Consider the following 12,870-nt stretch of genomic DNA (forward strand, 5'->3'; position numbering starts at 1 on the left):
GAGAAACTGCTGAGAGTTTGCAACTTTTAAAGCCCCTCTGGTGAAAGGATCTTTGGAAGCTTTGCAAACTCTGACTATGCAGTGAGCCAGCTACCTCCTGGGCCATGGCGCTGAAAGCTCTTTTGCTAAACCAGAACAAACCCACTCACAAATATCTGGTCCTGATCTCCTCCTGGCATCCATTCCTTTCTGTCTATGTGCCTGCCTTCCTCAAAATGAAGTTTCCTCCAAGCAGTGGGAGGTGGTGTCACAGGGGCTGCGTGGAGCCAAGGACCCAAGCTGCAATCTGAGCTCTGCTACTTGCTAGCATCACTTACCCTTCTTGGATCTCATGTTTTAATCTGCAAAAATGGAAATAATGAAGCTGCTCTTGTAAAGTTGGTGGGAGGGCTGAATGTGATGGTGTATGCTGGATCCTGGGACACAAAGACAAGGGACAGACCAGTGAGGATTTAAGAATTTGAGTAAACAGAGGCATACTTATATACAGCAGCCAGTAATGAGTTTATCAGAATCACCTCAACTCCGTACATCAGTTACTACTCACCCCAACCAACTTTCCCCAACTCCACTAGTTGGTATCTCTCAACTGGAAGACTCATTTTGAGCAGGGCCACTTTGCTTTGCAACTCCAGATTGACACTATCCAGGCCCCATTCTCTGTGTCCCAGAAGGAACACCATTCAGTAGATTGTCATTTGAATGGTGCCCCCAACAATGGACATTTGTAGCCCTACTTTCTTTATATCATCTACATGGGAAGCCTGAGAAAACTCTTCTTCGGAAACCCACAGCAATTCATCTGCACTTCTCTTATGAGCTCACCATCATGCCATTTGTGTGTGTGTGTGTGTGTGTGTGTGTGTGTAAAATTCCAAAAGAGATTGGATATTACCTTTATATTTCCTGTACTACCTAGCACAATGCTAGTTCTTTTTATGAGGCCCAAATTACCCTAATACCAAAACCAACTAAAGGAATTACAAAAAATAAAACACAAAACCTTTCTTAATTTTAAAAAGCTTAACCCTTACACTTTCTATAAAAATTAACTCATAGGGCCAGGGATTTAGCTCAGTGGTTTCGCTGCCTGCTGCACAGGCGCAAGGACCCAAGTTCAATCCCCGGTACCAAAAACAAAAATTAACTCATAATGAATCATAGAGCTAAATGTAAGAGCTAAAACTGTAAAACATCTAGAACAAAGGTTGGGAGAAAATTCCTTTGACCTTAGGTTAAGCAAAAATGTCTTAACTACGACACAAAATGTGTGAACCATAAAGAAAACATTAATAGGTTGGGCTTCCTCATTTATACCATCTGCTCTTTAAGGCACTAATATGAAAATAAAAACACAAGCCACAGATTGCAAGAAAATATTTGTAAGACATATATCTGATAAAGGATATCTAATCAGAATATATTAAAAAATTCCTAAAACTTGATAAGTCTAATGACCAATTTTTAAATAGGAAAAAGAATTGAACAGATATTTCACAAAATGAAGAGCTATTGATAGCCAAAAAGCATGTGAAAAAGGCTCAACATCATTAGTCATCAAGGAAATACAATTAAAATCACAATGAGATCCCATTAAACATCTATTATAATAACTAAAATTAAAAAGACTGACAATGCCAAGCCCTGGTAAGAACATACAGTAACTATAATTCTCATACACTGGGACAGCCACTATGGAAAGCAGTCTGGTACTTTCTTATAAAGTTAAATTTGGGCCAGGGACTTAGTTTAGTGGTGCCTCACCTGCCTTGCAAGTGCAAGATCCTGAATTCGATCTCCAGTACCAATAAATAAATAAATAGGCTGGGGATTTAGCTCAGTGGTTCCGACACCTGCCTCGAAAGCACAAGGACCCGAGTTTGATCCCCGGTACCAAAATAAATAAATAAATAAATAAATAAAGTTAAATTTCCACTTATGACCCAGCAATACTACCTAGGCATTTGCCCAAGAGATGAAAACATATGTTCACATATATGTGAATGTTCATAGCAACTTTATTCATAGTGGCCAAAAACTAGGAAATAACCCAATATTCATCAGTTAGTGAATGAAAAAGAAAGTTGTGATACATCTATACAATGGAAGGCATCCATACATGCAATAATATGGGTAAATATTACAGCACTGTATTAGTTTCTTATTGCTACTATAACAAATTGTCACAAATTAAATGCCTGAAAACAATATAAATTTACTATATTACAGTTCCAGAGGCCACAAGTCCAAAGTCAGTATCACTGGACTAAGGTCAGGGCTTTGGCAGGTCTGGCTCCTTCTGGAGGCTCTAAGGAGAAAGCGTTTCCTTCAGATTCTAGAGGCACCTGCATTCCTTGGTTCATGGCCCCCTCTCTACAGGTCAGCAATGCTGCATATCCAATCTCTCTCTTAACCTTTGCCTGAAGGAGCAGGAGCCTAGTCAAAGGCAGAGAGGCCATAGTGAGTTTGGGGAACTTATAAGTAGTTCCATATTTCCAGAGTGTATAAAGTGACTTCAAAACTAACTAAATTGAGATTCAAGGAAATCAAGTATCTCACCCCAGGTCCAGGACATGACTAAGAAGTTTCACTCCTAACTAGTTACCCAAGAATAACAGGGAAACATTTACATCCAAAAGCAGAGATTTATATACCAATACTAATGCAGCTTTATTCATAAGACTCTAAAACTGGTGGAAACAACTCAAATGTCCATCAAGTAGTGAATGAATAAAAAAAGTTGTGGTTCATTCACAAAATGCAATATTCTTGGCGATAAAAAGAGTAAGCCACTAACATACACAATAATAAGGACACATCCTTTAAAAAAGACTGAGTAAAATAAACTAGATTTGAAAGAGTACAAATTGTCTGATTCTGTTAGTATGAAATTTTAGATACAGCAAAACTAATCTGTTATGACAGAAAGTAGATCAATGGTTGCCTGAGGCCAGAGATGTGGTTGATGGCAAAGAGGCACAAGGGAACTTTGAGGGGTAATAAAAGTATTCTTTTGTGGTTACACAGGTAAAATAAGTATATACATTTATCAAAATTCATGGAAATACATACTTAGAATGGGTGTATTCTATTGAAAGTAAGTTGTATTATAATAAAGTTGATTTTTAAAGTTTGTGGGGGGTTTTTTTGCAATATTAGGAATTGAGTCCTTTCCACTGAGATGCATCCCCAGTCCTTTATTTATTTTTTGTTTTTAGACAGGATCTCACTAAGTTGCAGACTGGGCTCAAACTTGAGGTCCTCTTGCCTTAATTTCCCACAGCACAAGGACTGCAGGTGTGCACCACTGCACCTAGTTTAAAAAAACTTTTTCTTTTTTTGAGAGAGGGTCTCACTATGTAGTTCAGGCTGACCTTGAACTCACTATGTAGCTCAGTCTGACCTCAAACTCCAGGCAGTCCTCTTGCCTCAGCCTCACAAGTGCTGGGATTACAGGCGTGTGCAACCACACCCGGCCTTAAAACAATTTTCTAAATCAAATCACAAACTTGTGAAAATTTTTGCCATAATACAATAGATATGACAAATTAATACTCTTAATATATAAAAGGCCCATAAAACTGATATTAAAAAGCAGGAAGAGTCTACAGCCATACAACCCTGAACATATGTGATCTCATCTAAAAAGCATAAAGACCTTGATAAGTGGCCAAAGAACACAGACAAGCCACACACAGAAAATACAAATAGTTAATCAAGTGAAACAACCAGAACAGTTATATAAGTAAAAATTAAAACAATGAAATGCTATATTTCCCATATCAAATTAGCAGTTTTTTGTTATAAAGCTGATAATCCTAGCATTATAAGGAGAGATAGGCACTCTGTGAGTAAAATTACAAATTGATACATTTCTAGAATCCAATTTAGCAATAAGGTCCAGAACCTTAAGAATTTTCAGATTATCTGTCTTGTTTCTAAGACCTTATCTTAAGAGATAATCAAAGATAAGCAATCAAAAGTAGAGATTTATATGTAAGAATTTTTGTTACTAACTTGTTTATAGCAACAAGAAACAATCTAGGATGAACCACTGGGCAGAGTAAACTCAGAGAGATCCACATGATAAAATATCAAATATTTATGTATGGTAGGAACTTAACAAATGAATTCAATTTATATACAATATAAGAAGTTTCAGGAGTGAAATATCTAGGTGGTTTACACTCATGTGTAGAGGAAGGTATATACAAATGTTTTCACAAAGATTAGAAATCATCTAAATGTCCATCAAGAAAGATAAAATTAAATAAATCATGGCATAGCCACACACTGAAATACTGCGCATCTGTTAAAAATAGTACACCTGCTGTTATAGAATAATCGCTGAGCTATATTGTAAAATTGGGGGAGAGGAGTAAAAACCCCAAGGTTCAGGATAAGGCATTTGGAACACAACTATTTAAAGGGGAAAAAAATAAAAGGTAAATATTCACTATGAAAATAGAACATCACTAGAATGATATAGGAAAGAAGTAAAACGGGTACATCTGCTTTCGTGGACGTGAGTCTGAGGATGTGGAAAACAGGGGTGAGAGACTTATATTGACTTTTCTCTCCCAATTTACTCTTTGCTAAGTGATTGAATTTTTTGCCATGTACTGGTCTTTTTTTTTCAAAAAACACCACCAAAAGAAAAGCACGTATACTATTTTAAAAGAGTGTTACAAATTGAATTGTGTCCCCTCTCAAAAAAAACTCATATGAAGTCATAACCCTTCATACTCAGTGAATGATCTTACTCAGAAACGGGATCACTGCAGATGTAATTAGTTAAAATGAGTCCATTAAGGTAGCTCAATCCAACATGTCTGGTATCCTTAAAAAGGAAAAATCTAGATTATGTAAAGATGCAAATTTCCAATGATGAATGTCATTATATTGTATACCTAAAATGTACCAATACAATTAATTTTTTAAAAAAGGAAAATCTGGGGGCAGTCACACACATATGATGTGAAGAAGAAGGCAGACACTGGGGAATGCTTCTAAATATATGCCAATGAACATCAAAGATTGCCAATCAAAAAAATAAAACCACCAGAGGCTGCAGAAAGACATGGAACAAAATCTTCCCAGCCCTCAGCAGGAACCTACTCTGTTGGCACCTTCATCTTGGACTGTGGCCTCCACAACAATGAGGCAATAAATGTTGCTGAAACTACCTAGTTTGTAGTACTTTTTTATAAAAGCACTAAAAAAACTAATATAAGGAAGACTGTAAACATAAAATCAAATAAAATTCACAAAAATCAAACCAATCATCCTAAGAATGTCAGTAGCACCCGGCACCTAACCAATCCATCATTAACCCCACGCCCATGCCTATAGCTATGGGATAAATGCTACACACTTGCTTAATTTAAAAAATGTAAAACATCAGGTCCGTGATTTAGCTCAGTAGTGCCAATGCCCGCCTTGCAAGCACAAGGTCCTGAGTTCAATCCCCGGTACCAAAAAAAAAATGTAAAACATCAAACAAAGTCACCTGATTTTATTACAATCCCAATAGTTACTACTATACCACCCACCTAAAGGGAAATGGGCCTTTGCCCAGAATCCCATGATGATTAATTAAATTGAAAAAAAGAATTTCTTTGAGCTAGCGACTCAGTTTTTATCTATAGAATGGAAAGTGTCCAGTCTGTCAGTGCCCAAGGCATTTTCAAAAGGGAAGCTAGGGCCGGGGATTTAGCTCAGTGGTTCTGGTGCCTGCCTCTCAATCGCAAGGTCCTGAGTTAGATCCCCAGTAGCAAAAAAAAAAAAAGGGAGGAGGGAAGCTAAACCTCTTATCACTGTTCTGTGGTTCTATCAATGATCAGAGGTTCTGTGGGGGACGCAACTGTAGATCCAATACAGAGATGATACCAGAGAAAGAGCAATGAGAGAAGGATCCTGTACATCTGCCTAGTCTATACCTTCCACCCAGGCTCCAGATCCCCAGCAAGATTCTACCCAATTTCCCAGAAGCCCTTGCTCCCATCAGGCTAGACACTTATCTCCAGAGGCCTTCCCTTTTCTCATCTACACTGCTACCAGGACAAAAAGCAACACCACAGTCTTGGTTATAAAAACTAAGTCAGTTATGAGGAAAAGGTGGATGTAGGGAAGGTTTTAAACTCATGATACCTTGTAGTTGAAGTTTCAAAATGGCCACTAGCTAAACAACATTTGGTCTACATCTGTTTACCCAAACCTCCTTCCCAATCTCCTACGGGTGTCCATAATCACTAGCACAGCCACTTGCAAATATGGAATCTGGTCTCCGTCTCCTGTCAAAGATTAGAGAGGTGAGACCAGAAAGACTAGTTCCTAATGCCAGAGAAAAGGCTAGAAGGGAAGAAAGAGGGGGAGAAGAGAGACCTTCACTGCAGCATACAAGGACATGGCATACTCACCCCATCCCCTAACTCAGCAATTATGCATTCCCAACTGGCTTGGCCAACATCCAGAGAGACTCCAGGCTGGTAAGTCCGTGCATGTGAGGCAGAGATAAGCCAGGCGGCGAGGGGGAGCTCGCCCACAGTTATATATGGGCTGTAACGCGGCTGTACTGAGGAGCCAGGGGAATCTTCCATTTCCAAGGCATTTTCTACACTCAATCCTGCTGTCCAAGATTAAGAATCCCTTTTTGGCTTCTTCCCACTCCCTGGACTGTAATTAAACAGCCACCTTGAGAACATGGAAAAACTGAGGGGAAAAGTGTATGAGTTTTTAAAATATGTATAATGTATTAAAAGCATGTTATCCCTGGATACTTATAGAAACAAGTAATGACAGTATACCAGAGAGTAGGGCATTGCATTCTTTATCTATGGGACAGCCACCCAGGAGCATGCAGTGAGAGATAGCAAAGGCCCAGACTGCAGCCCTGCCCTCAGCAGGGGACATGCTTTAAGAGCTCAGAAAATGGCGTGCTTCTTTCCAGCTGGAGTAAAGCTGTGCCCTTGGAAAGTAGGGATGCATTTGGACAAACAGATATGGAAGAAGGCCTTCAAGAAGAGGAAACAATGTGAGTGGAGAGAGGGGATTCTTGCCCTGGCAATGAGGGAGGATAGGTTAGGGGCAAAGAACTGTCATATGGAAACTAAAGGATCTGGCTCTGGAAGCTTATCTACCTCCACCAATTCCAGAGCACCCCTGAAGTTTGTCATATGCACCCAGCAACAAGGGGCACCAGGAAAGTCTGGAGGAAAGGAATGTCTGCCCTGAGCCTTGCCCCAGGGTCAGACGCCTGGAAAAAATTCCTGGGATGATTTGGTGTTGTCTGAGACAGATCTGGAGCCACCCTGGCTGGAAGAGAGATGTGGCTTTGGGCTAGGGCTGCCAGGACTGGTCTGTAGCAAGCTAAGGGCACTTTCAGGTCTCAACACTTTTGCCCTTCCTGTTCACGAGCCTAGATCTCTATCCCCTGCCTATTTACTGAAATCCTTACAAATCATCTCCTCCATGAAGCTCTCCTGACTCCTCTCATTCTGAATTAACCCACAGCCTGTTATGTTCCTTCAGCTAGTTGCCAATATCTCTATGTATGTCTATCTTCTATGTATGCCTTTCTGCCTTGTATTGTAATTATGCTCACTCCCCCCTAGATGTAAACTCTCAGATGTAAATAACCAGGTCGAATGCAGTCCTTTGACACTCACCTGCCCCCTTCAATTTTTCCCAGAGGAACAGTAAGCAAAGTGGCAAAATACCTACGTACTAAATTGAATACACAGACCCACAAGGATTCCTTCACTCATTTGTTCATCAAACACGGGAGTCCCTAATCTCTGTCAGCCTGGATCATTCTCACACAGAGCACCTGAACTCTTTCATCAATCTGCTAAAAGTAAGCTCGGCATTGACTGAAAGCTTCTTTTCAGGTCTAGGACAGAGAAAAACGCCACAGGCTCATTGAATAACAATTTGACCAGTGCATGAGTACAGTGTCCATCCCATTGCCTGTCCCTGTCCTGATGGAAGTCACACCCTCAAGAAGGCACTGAGGGAGACAGATTTCTGGAATGTGGATAAGGGCCCCCAAGGGTTCTGGCCACCCCACCCAGGGGAGTCCTAAATGTCCCTACCAAAGCAGATGGCAGAGTTGAGGTAACTCATTCCTCCATCAGCACAGTACTCAAGGCATATTAAGTAAGGAGCTGATAGCTTGAGGCAGGGCAAGGGGAGCTCTGGGAAGTCTTCTCTACAGAGTAGAAGATGTGGTCATGAAGGCAGGGGGATTAGCTAAAGGTCATGAGAAAAGTCTGCCCCACTCAGAAATCAATAAGTGCAAATGACTTGAGAAGATGCTGTGCCCAAGAACTGCTCTGCTAGAAGGAAAAGTACAGATGGAGGTGGGGTTGGGGAGGAAGGGGGCAAGTTAGGAAGAGACATTTATCTCAGAGGTCTCTTTCCACTCCAAAACTTTAGGATCCTAAGCTGAACCTCCCCTGCCAACAACTTGAAAAAGTTGTCTGAGATCAGGGACATGTGGAGAAAGTTGAATAAATAATAAACCAACAAGAAATTTGAAGTCAAAACAAGGGATGAATTTTCCTTATCTCCCTAAGACATGCATCAAAGCAGCTTGCTGCTGTCTGCCTGGTCTGGGAAGATGATAATGGTTTTTAATGGCCTTGTAAACAATAGCACCAGCCTTTGTAATAAAGTTCAACCAATTAATCCTTTAGGCTTCCTCCCTGCCCTCTGTGACTCCCACACCCCCTTTCCCTGCTGGGGCAACCTTCAGAGGTATGAAAAGCAGAGGGGTCGATCCCCCCAAGACCCAATGCCTCTGAGTCCTCAGGTGGCAGCCAGAGAATCAAACCTGTGGGGTGACAGTAAAGGCTGTCCAGAGGCATCTTGACCTGGGTAAAAGGAGAGAGGGGGGGGGGGAGAAACATGAGGCAATGCACATCTATGTGGAAGGCACCTGCAGAGGGTGCAAAAGTATACAAAGGAAACACCTGCCCTCCGTGGAATTACAGCCTGGGGGTGGAATTGGAAGTAAAATACATCACAAGGGCTGAGGGTAGAGGTCAGTGGTACAGCATGTGCTTAGCACGTACAAGACCCTGGGTTCAATCCCCAGGACCCCCCCCACACACACACACACACAGATACATTATCAATCATAAAGGTTAATACAGACAGTATTTGCAAAGGGCTATACAGTCCTTTCTTCTTTTTCCATTTCTTTACTTCTTCTTTACCAAGTTCAATCTGAGGTGATTGGAACAGATAATATTCAGAAAATAAATGAATCAGAAAGAGAAGAAAGAAGAGCGAACACAAGAGAAAGAAAACCAAGCCCCTCCCCTGCCTTAGCTCTAACTTCAGCCCTAGTTCTAGAAAGGAAAAAGTGTTGTCACTATTGGCCCCTGGGCAGGTCCAGGCCACTGACTCACAATTTAAGTCATGTTTGCTTCCTGTTGATTTTGTACAGATTTGTGGCCACATGGATCTTTCCAGTTGATATACCAACTCCAGTGCTCAACAATCATTCCCCTTAGTTTTAGAAATACAGTATGTAGTGATGATATATAATAAAGGAAATTCTACAGTTTTTCATTCATAGTTCAAAGTAGTAATCTCTATTTTTTAAAACAATGATGAGTATCTTGCATCTGTGGAGCCTTGCATTTTTTCAAAGTTCAGTAAATACTTTCTCATGTTCATGCCATACAAGTAACCTTAGGTAGAACAAAAAAATGAACATGATTATCTCCACTGTAAATTTTTCATCTTTACCCATTTGTTTTCTGCTCAACACACAATGGTTGGGCACCTACCTTCTGCAAAGCACCATGCTGAGCATAGGGGTTCCAAGATAGAGCCAAGCAAATGCTGGCCCCACCTTCAACAGGTTCACAGACCAGTATGGGGAGAGCCTGGGGCAGCTTTCAGAGATGACTCAACCTAGCCTTAAAAGATTACTTTGATATTCCCAGTGGAAAAGAGAATAAAGGGGACTGCAGGGAGATGGGTCAGCAATTTATACTTTGAGAAGAGTGAACCATCTTGTGTGTGCAGAGGTGAGTGATGGTGAAGAACAAAGGCTGAGAGGCAGGCTGAGCTCAAACCACTGGGCCAAGAATGCCTTGCCAAAGAGCTTGGACTTCACCCCTGGGCAATGAGGAAACCACTGAAGGTTTTATGTAGAGGTAAGTGATGTGATCAGATTTATGTTTTAGCAAAATTATTCTCTGGCTACTGGGTAAAGAATGCACTGGAAAAGGAAGAGACTGGACTGACTCCAAAAACATTTCCAAAATAGAAGCAACAGGGCTAGGTGGCCCACTGGAAGGAGGAAGAAAATGAGGTTTCAGAGAAGACATGGGGGGGTCCTCATCGAAGACCGGAAACCAGCAAGAAAGCACAAGAGGTAGAAAATCTAAGTGCCTTGCCTCAGGTCACATAAGTTACTTAATCAAACCCCAAGGTAGGAACCTACAATTCTTTGCAGTAGAAATCCCTTGATTTGCCAAGTTTTCATCAACCAGTGAATAAATTTAACCACTGTTTTGCTGAGATTTCCTTGTTCCCTACTTGACACATGTTCAGTTTCTGTCCTTTTGACCTCTTCTAAACTGTGACACAGAACTAGGAACCTCAAGAACTGGTCGCCTTTGTCATTGCCTTACCTGCAACATGAGACCCTTTCCTCTTTAATCCTTACTAAATAGTATTTAGTGTAATTCCTAGATCAAATAATTCTTAGATGTTTGGATTACATACTCCAAGTAATTTTTAACAACAAAAAAAATTGGAGGGATCAACAATAGTCTTGCCAACTCTTCTTTTTTAAACACCATTGTTTCTTAAAAGAAAGGACTTACATTTGTAGAAATATGGATGGACCTGGAAGATGTGTGTTCAGTAAAATAAGCCAACCACAGAAAGACAAGTACCATGTGTTCCTTCTCAGATGTGGAAATTTAAACAGTTGGAATCATAGCTGAGAGCAGAACATTGCTCGCTGTGGGTTAAGAAGGGTAATTAATGGGAGGGTCAGGGATGTAGCTCAGCAGCACAGCACCTGCCTGGCAAGCTTAGGGTCCTGAGTTCAATCCCTGATACCAAAAAGAAAAAAAAAAAGAAAGGTAATGGGGAGAGAGGATAAAAGGAATAACCGGTACCAAAATACACTTAGATAAGAGGAATTAGTTCTAATATTCTATAGCACAGTAGGGTAACTAGTTCACAATAGCTTAGAAATCTAGCTACACTGTCCTTACATTTTAGACAGTGGAAAATATCACCAAGTGGATCAGTCCATAAGCTAGCTTTTGAGAACAGACACAAGGGTTAAGAGTGTGAGATTTGAAATCAAAGTTGATCTTAGATCCCAAGTCTGCCTCCACTCATTGCCTAATTTCAGTCAAATGAGACCTCTGGATAACACTTTCTTCTGCAGTTTGAAGACAATACTAGTTCCTCAACACTGCTGGAAGGATTAAATGGAACAGACATAACAAACTTAAGGTATGGTTGTCAGAAGAAGAGATCTGACAATTATTACCATCTCTACCATTTCTATAACACATAACACAATGTCTGGTACATACTAATGCTGGCTACTCAAATTTAAGACTGTCTGGGCAAAAGGACCTTGCATGTAATATAGTGGGTCTCCAATAAACATTTAATGAATGAATAAATGAATTCTTGAGTATTCTGCTCTTACCAGTTCCTTTCTCAGCCTGACACACTTAAGTGTTTTTCTCCTTTACCAGAATGTTCTCAAATTCTATTCAGGGAATTAAACCCATGCAAGGAACCTCACCACTCCAGGACCTCTGCCCTGGGCTCTCTAGATGTGAACTTTGTGGGAACCTCTAGCCAGCAGTATCAATGTCCAACTCACTACCTAGCCTTTGACTAATTCCTGCCCTCCTCTATGACAGCACAGCCTGTTTTTTAAGTCCAATTGTGAAAGTCACTCCTGCCATCAACATCTGCAGGTTGCTGCTGGCCATCTTAGATATTTAAGCTGGAGGTGAGCCAGGGACAGAAAAAGGAGGTGGCAAGATCCTTGAACAAAAGTAGCTATAAAAGGGCGTGGGGGAAGCAAGGCAAACAACAAATTAAACAAGCAGGCAACCTCAAAGAAATGTGGCGGGGGAGGGGGATTCAGAGCCTCTGGGTGCTGTTTACTTGGCAGCAAGCAGGTCAGAGTTCCTGCTGCTATGTCTGTCCCCACCAAGCCCACCTCCCCCTCCCTGCAGACAAAGCACTGGTAGCTCTTACAAGGGAAATACAGTCCTTGTTATTAACCAGATGCAGTCCTGGCCAAAGCCCCACCAGCAATAAATTTCTGGGTTCATCTCCCAAAAGTATCTTCTGACAATTTCCCAAAAGATTTAGTTTTTCTGGCCATCACAGGGCCACAGGCCACTGAGAAGAGGAAGGGCCCTTAAAGAGCAGGTGACCCCAGCCCTCGTTGAATAGATGGAGTAACTGAGACTCAGAAACAGGAAGAAACTTCCTCGGGATCACTAAGTGTGCTCCCATGAGTTTTTCCTGAGCTTGAAAACATTCCGAGAAAAAGGTGTACTATGCACTAAATCTCACTTCTCTTGAAAATACATCACATTTGTACCCTTAAGGAAGAGAGGATAGACCGCTTCTCTGAAGGATCACGGAGCTAGCTAGCCTCATGGTTTCTCCATCCATTTGGAAGCTAACAAAATAAATCACCTTTCATGGAAGAATTCAGCAACTTTTTTTTCTGTCCCATTCCATGTCACCCATGTTCTCTACCCCAATCAATGTCAACTGTCTTCTCTGCCTCATCCCATATCATCTGTCTTCTCCAGGTCATTTGATAAAATGACCAAAACACAAAGAAAATTACAAAGACTA

The 12,870-nt window shown here is 41.0% G+C and overlaps 1 protein-coding gene across 7 annotated transcripts in view; it reads right to left on the reverse strand.

The window, feature by feature from the left end:
- Positions 1–12,870, reverse strand: part of Dpf3 (double PHD fingers 3) — a 257,440-nt gene that overhangs the window by 187,299 nt on the left and 57,271 nt on the right. For 2 of the 7 annotated variants that reach the window (XR_015445026.1, XR_015445025.1), the window contains exon 1: positions 318–1,378. The exons of 2 other annotated variants lie outside the window; for them this stretch is intronic. Coding sequence is in view for 3 of the 5 variants with exons in the window: in XM_087195352.1 (XP_087051478.1) it covers positions 318–478 (161 nt within the window). In the remaining 2 variants the exon portion in view is untranslated. Of the gene's footprint in view, positions 1–317; positions 1,413–12,870 lie in introns of those variants that run through there. 3 more of the 7 variants (XM_087195352.1, XM_087195353.1, XM_087195355.1) reach the window with 3 other exon arrangements.

The sequence above is a fragment of the Heterocephalus glaber genome, unplaced genomic scaffold (genome assembly GCF_053883595.1).
Source record: "Heterocephalus glaber isolate CG9 unplaced genomic scaffold, H.glaber_assembly_v1.0 deba00001608, whole genome shotgun sequence".
In the NCBI taxonomy this organism is placed as follows: Eukaryota; Metazoa; Chordata; class Mammalia; order Rodentia; family Bathyergidae; genus Heterocephalus; species Heterocephalus glaber.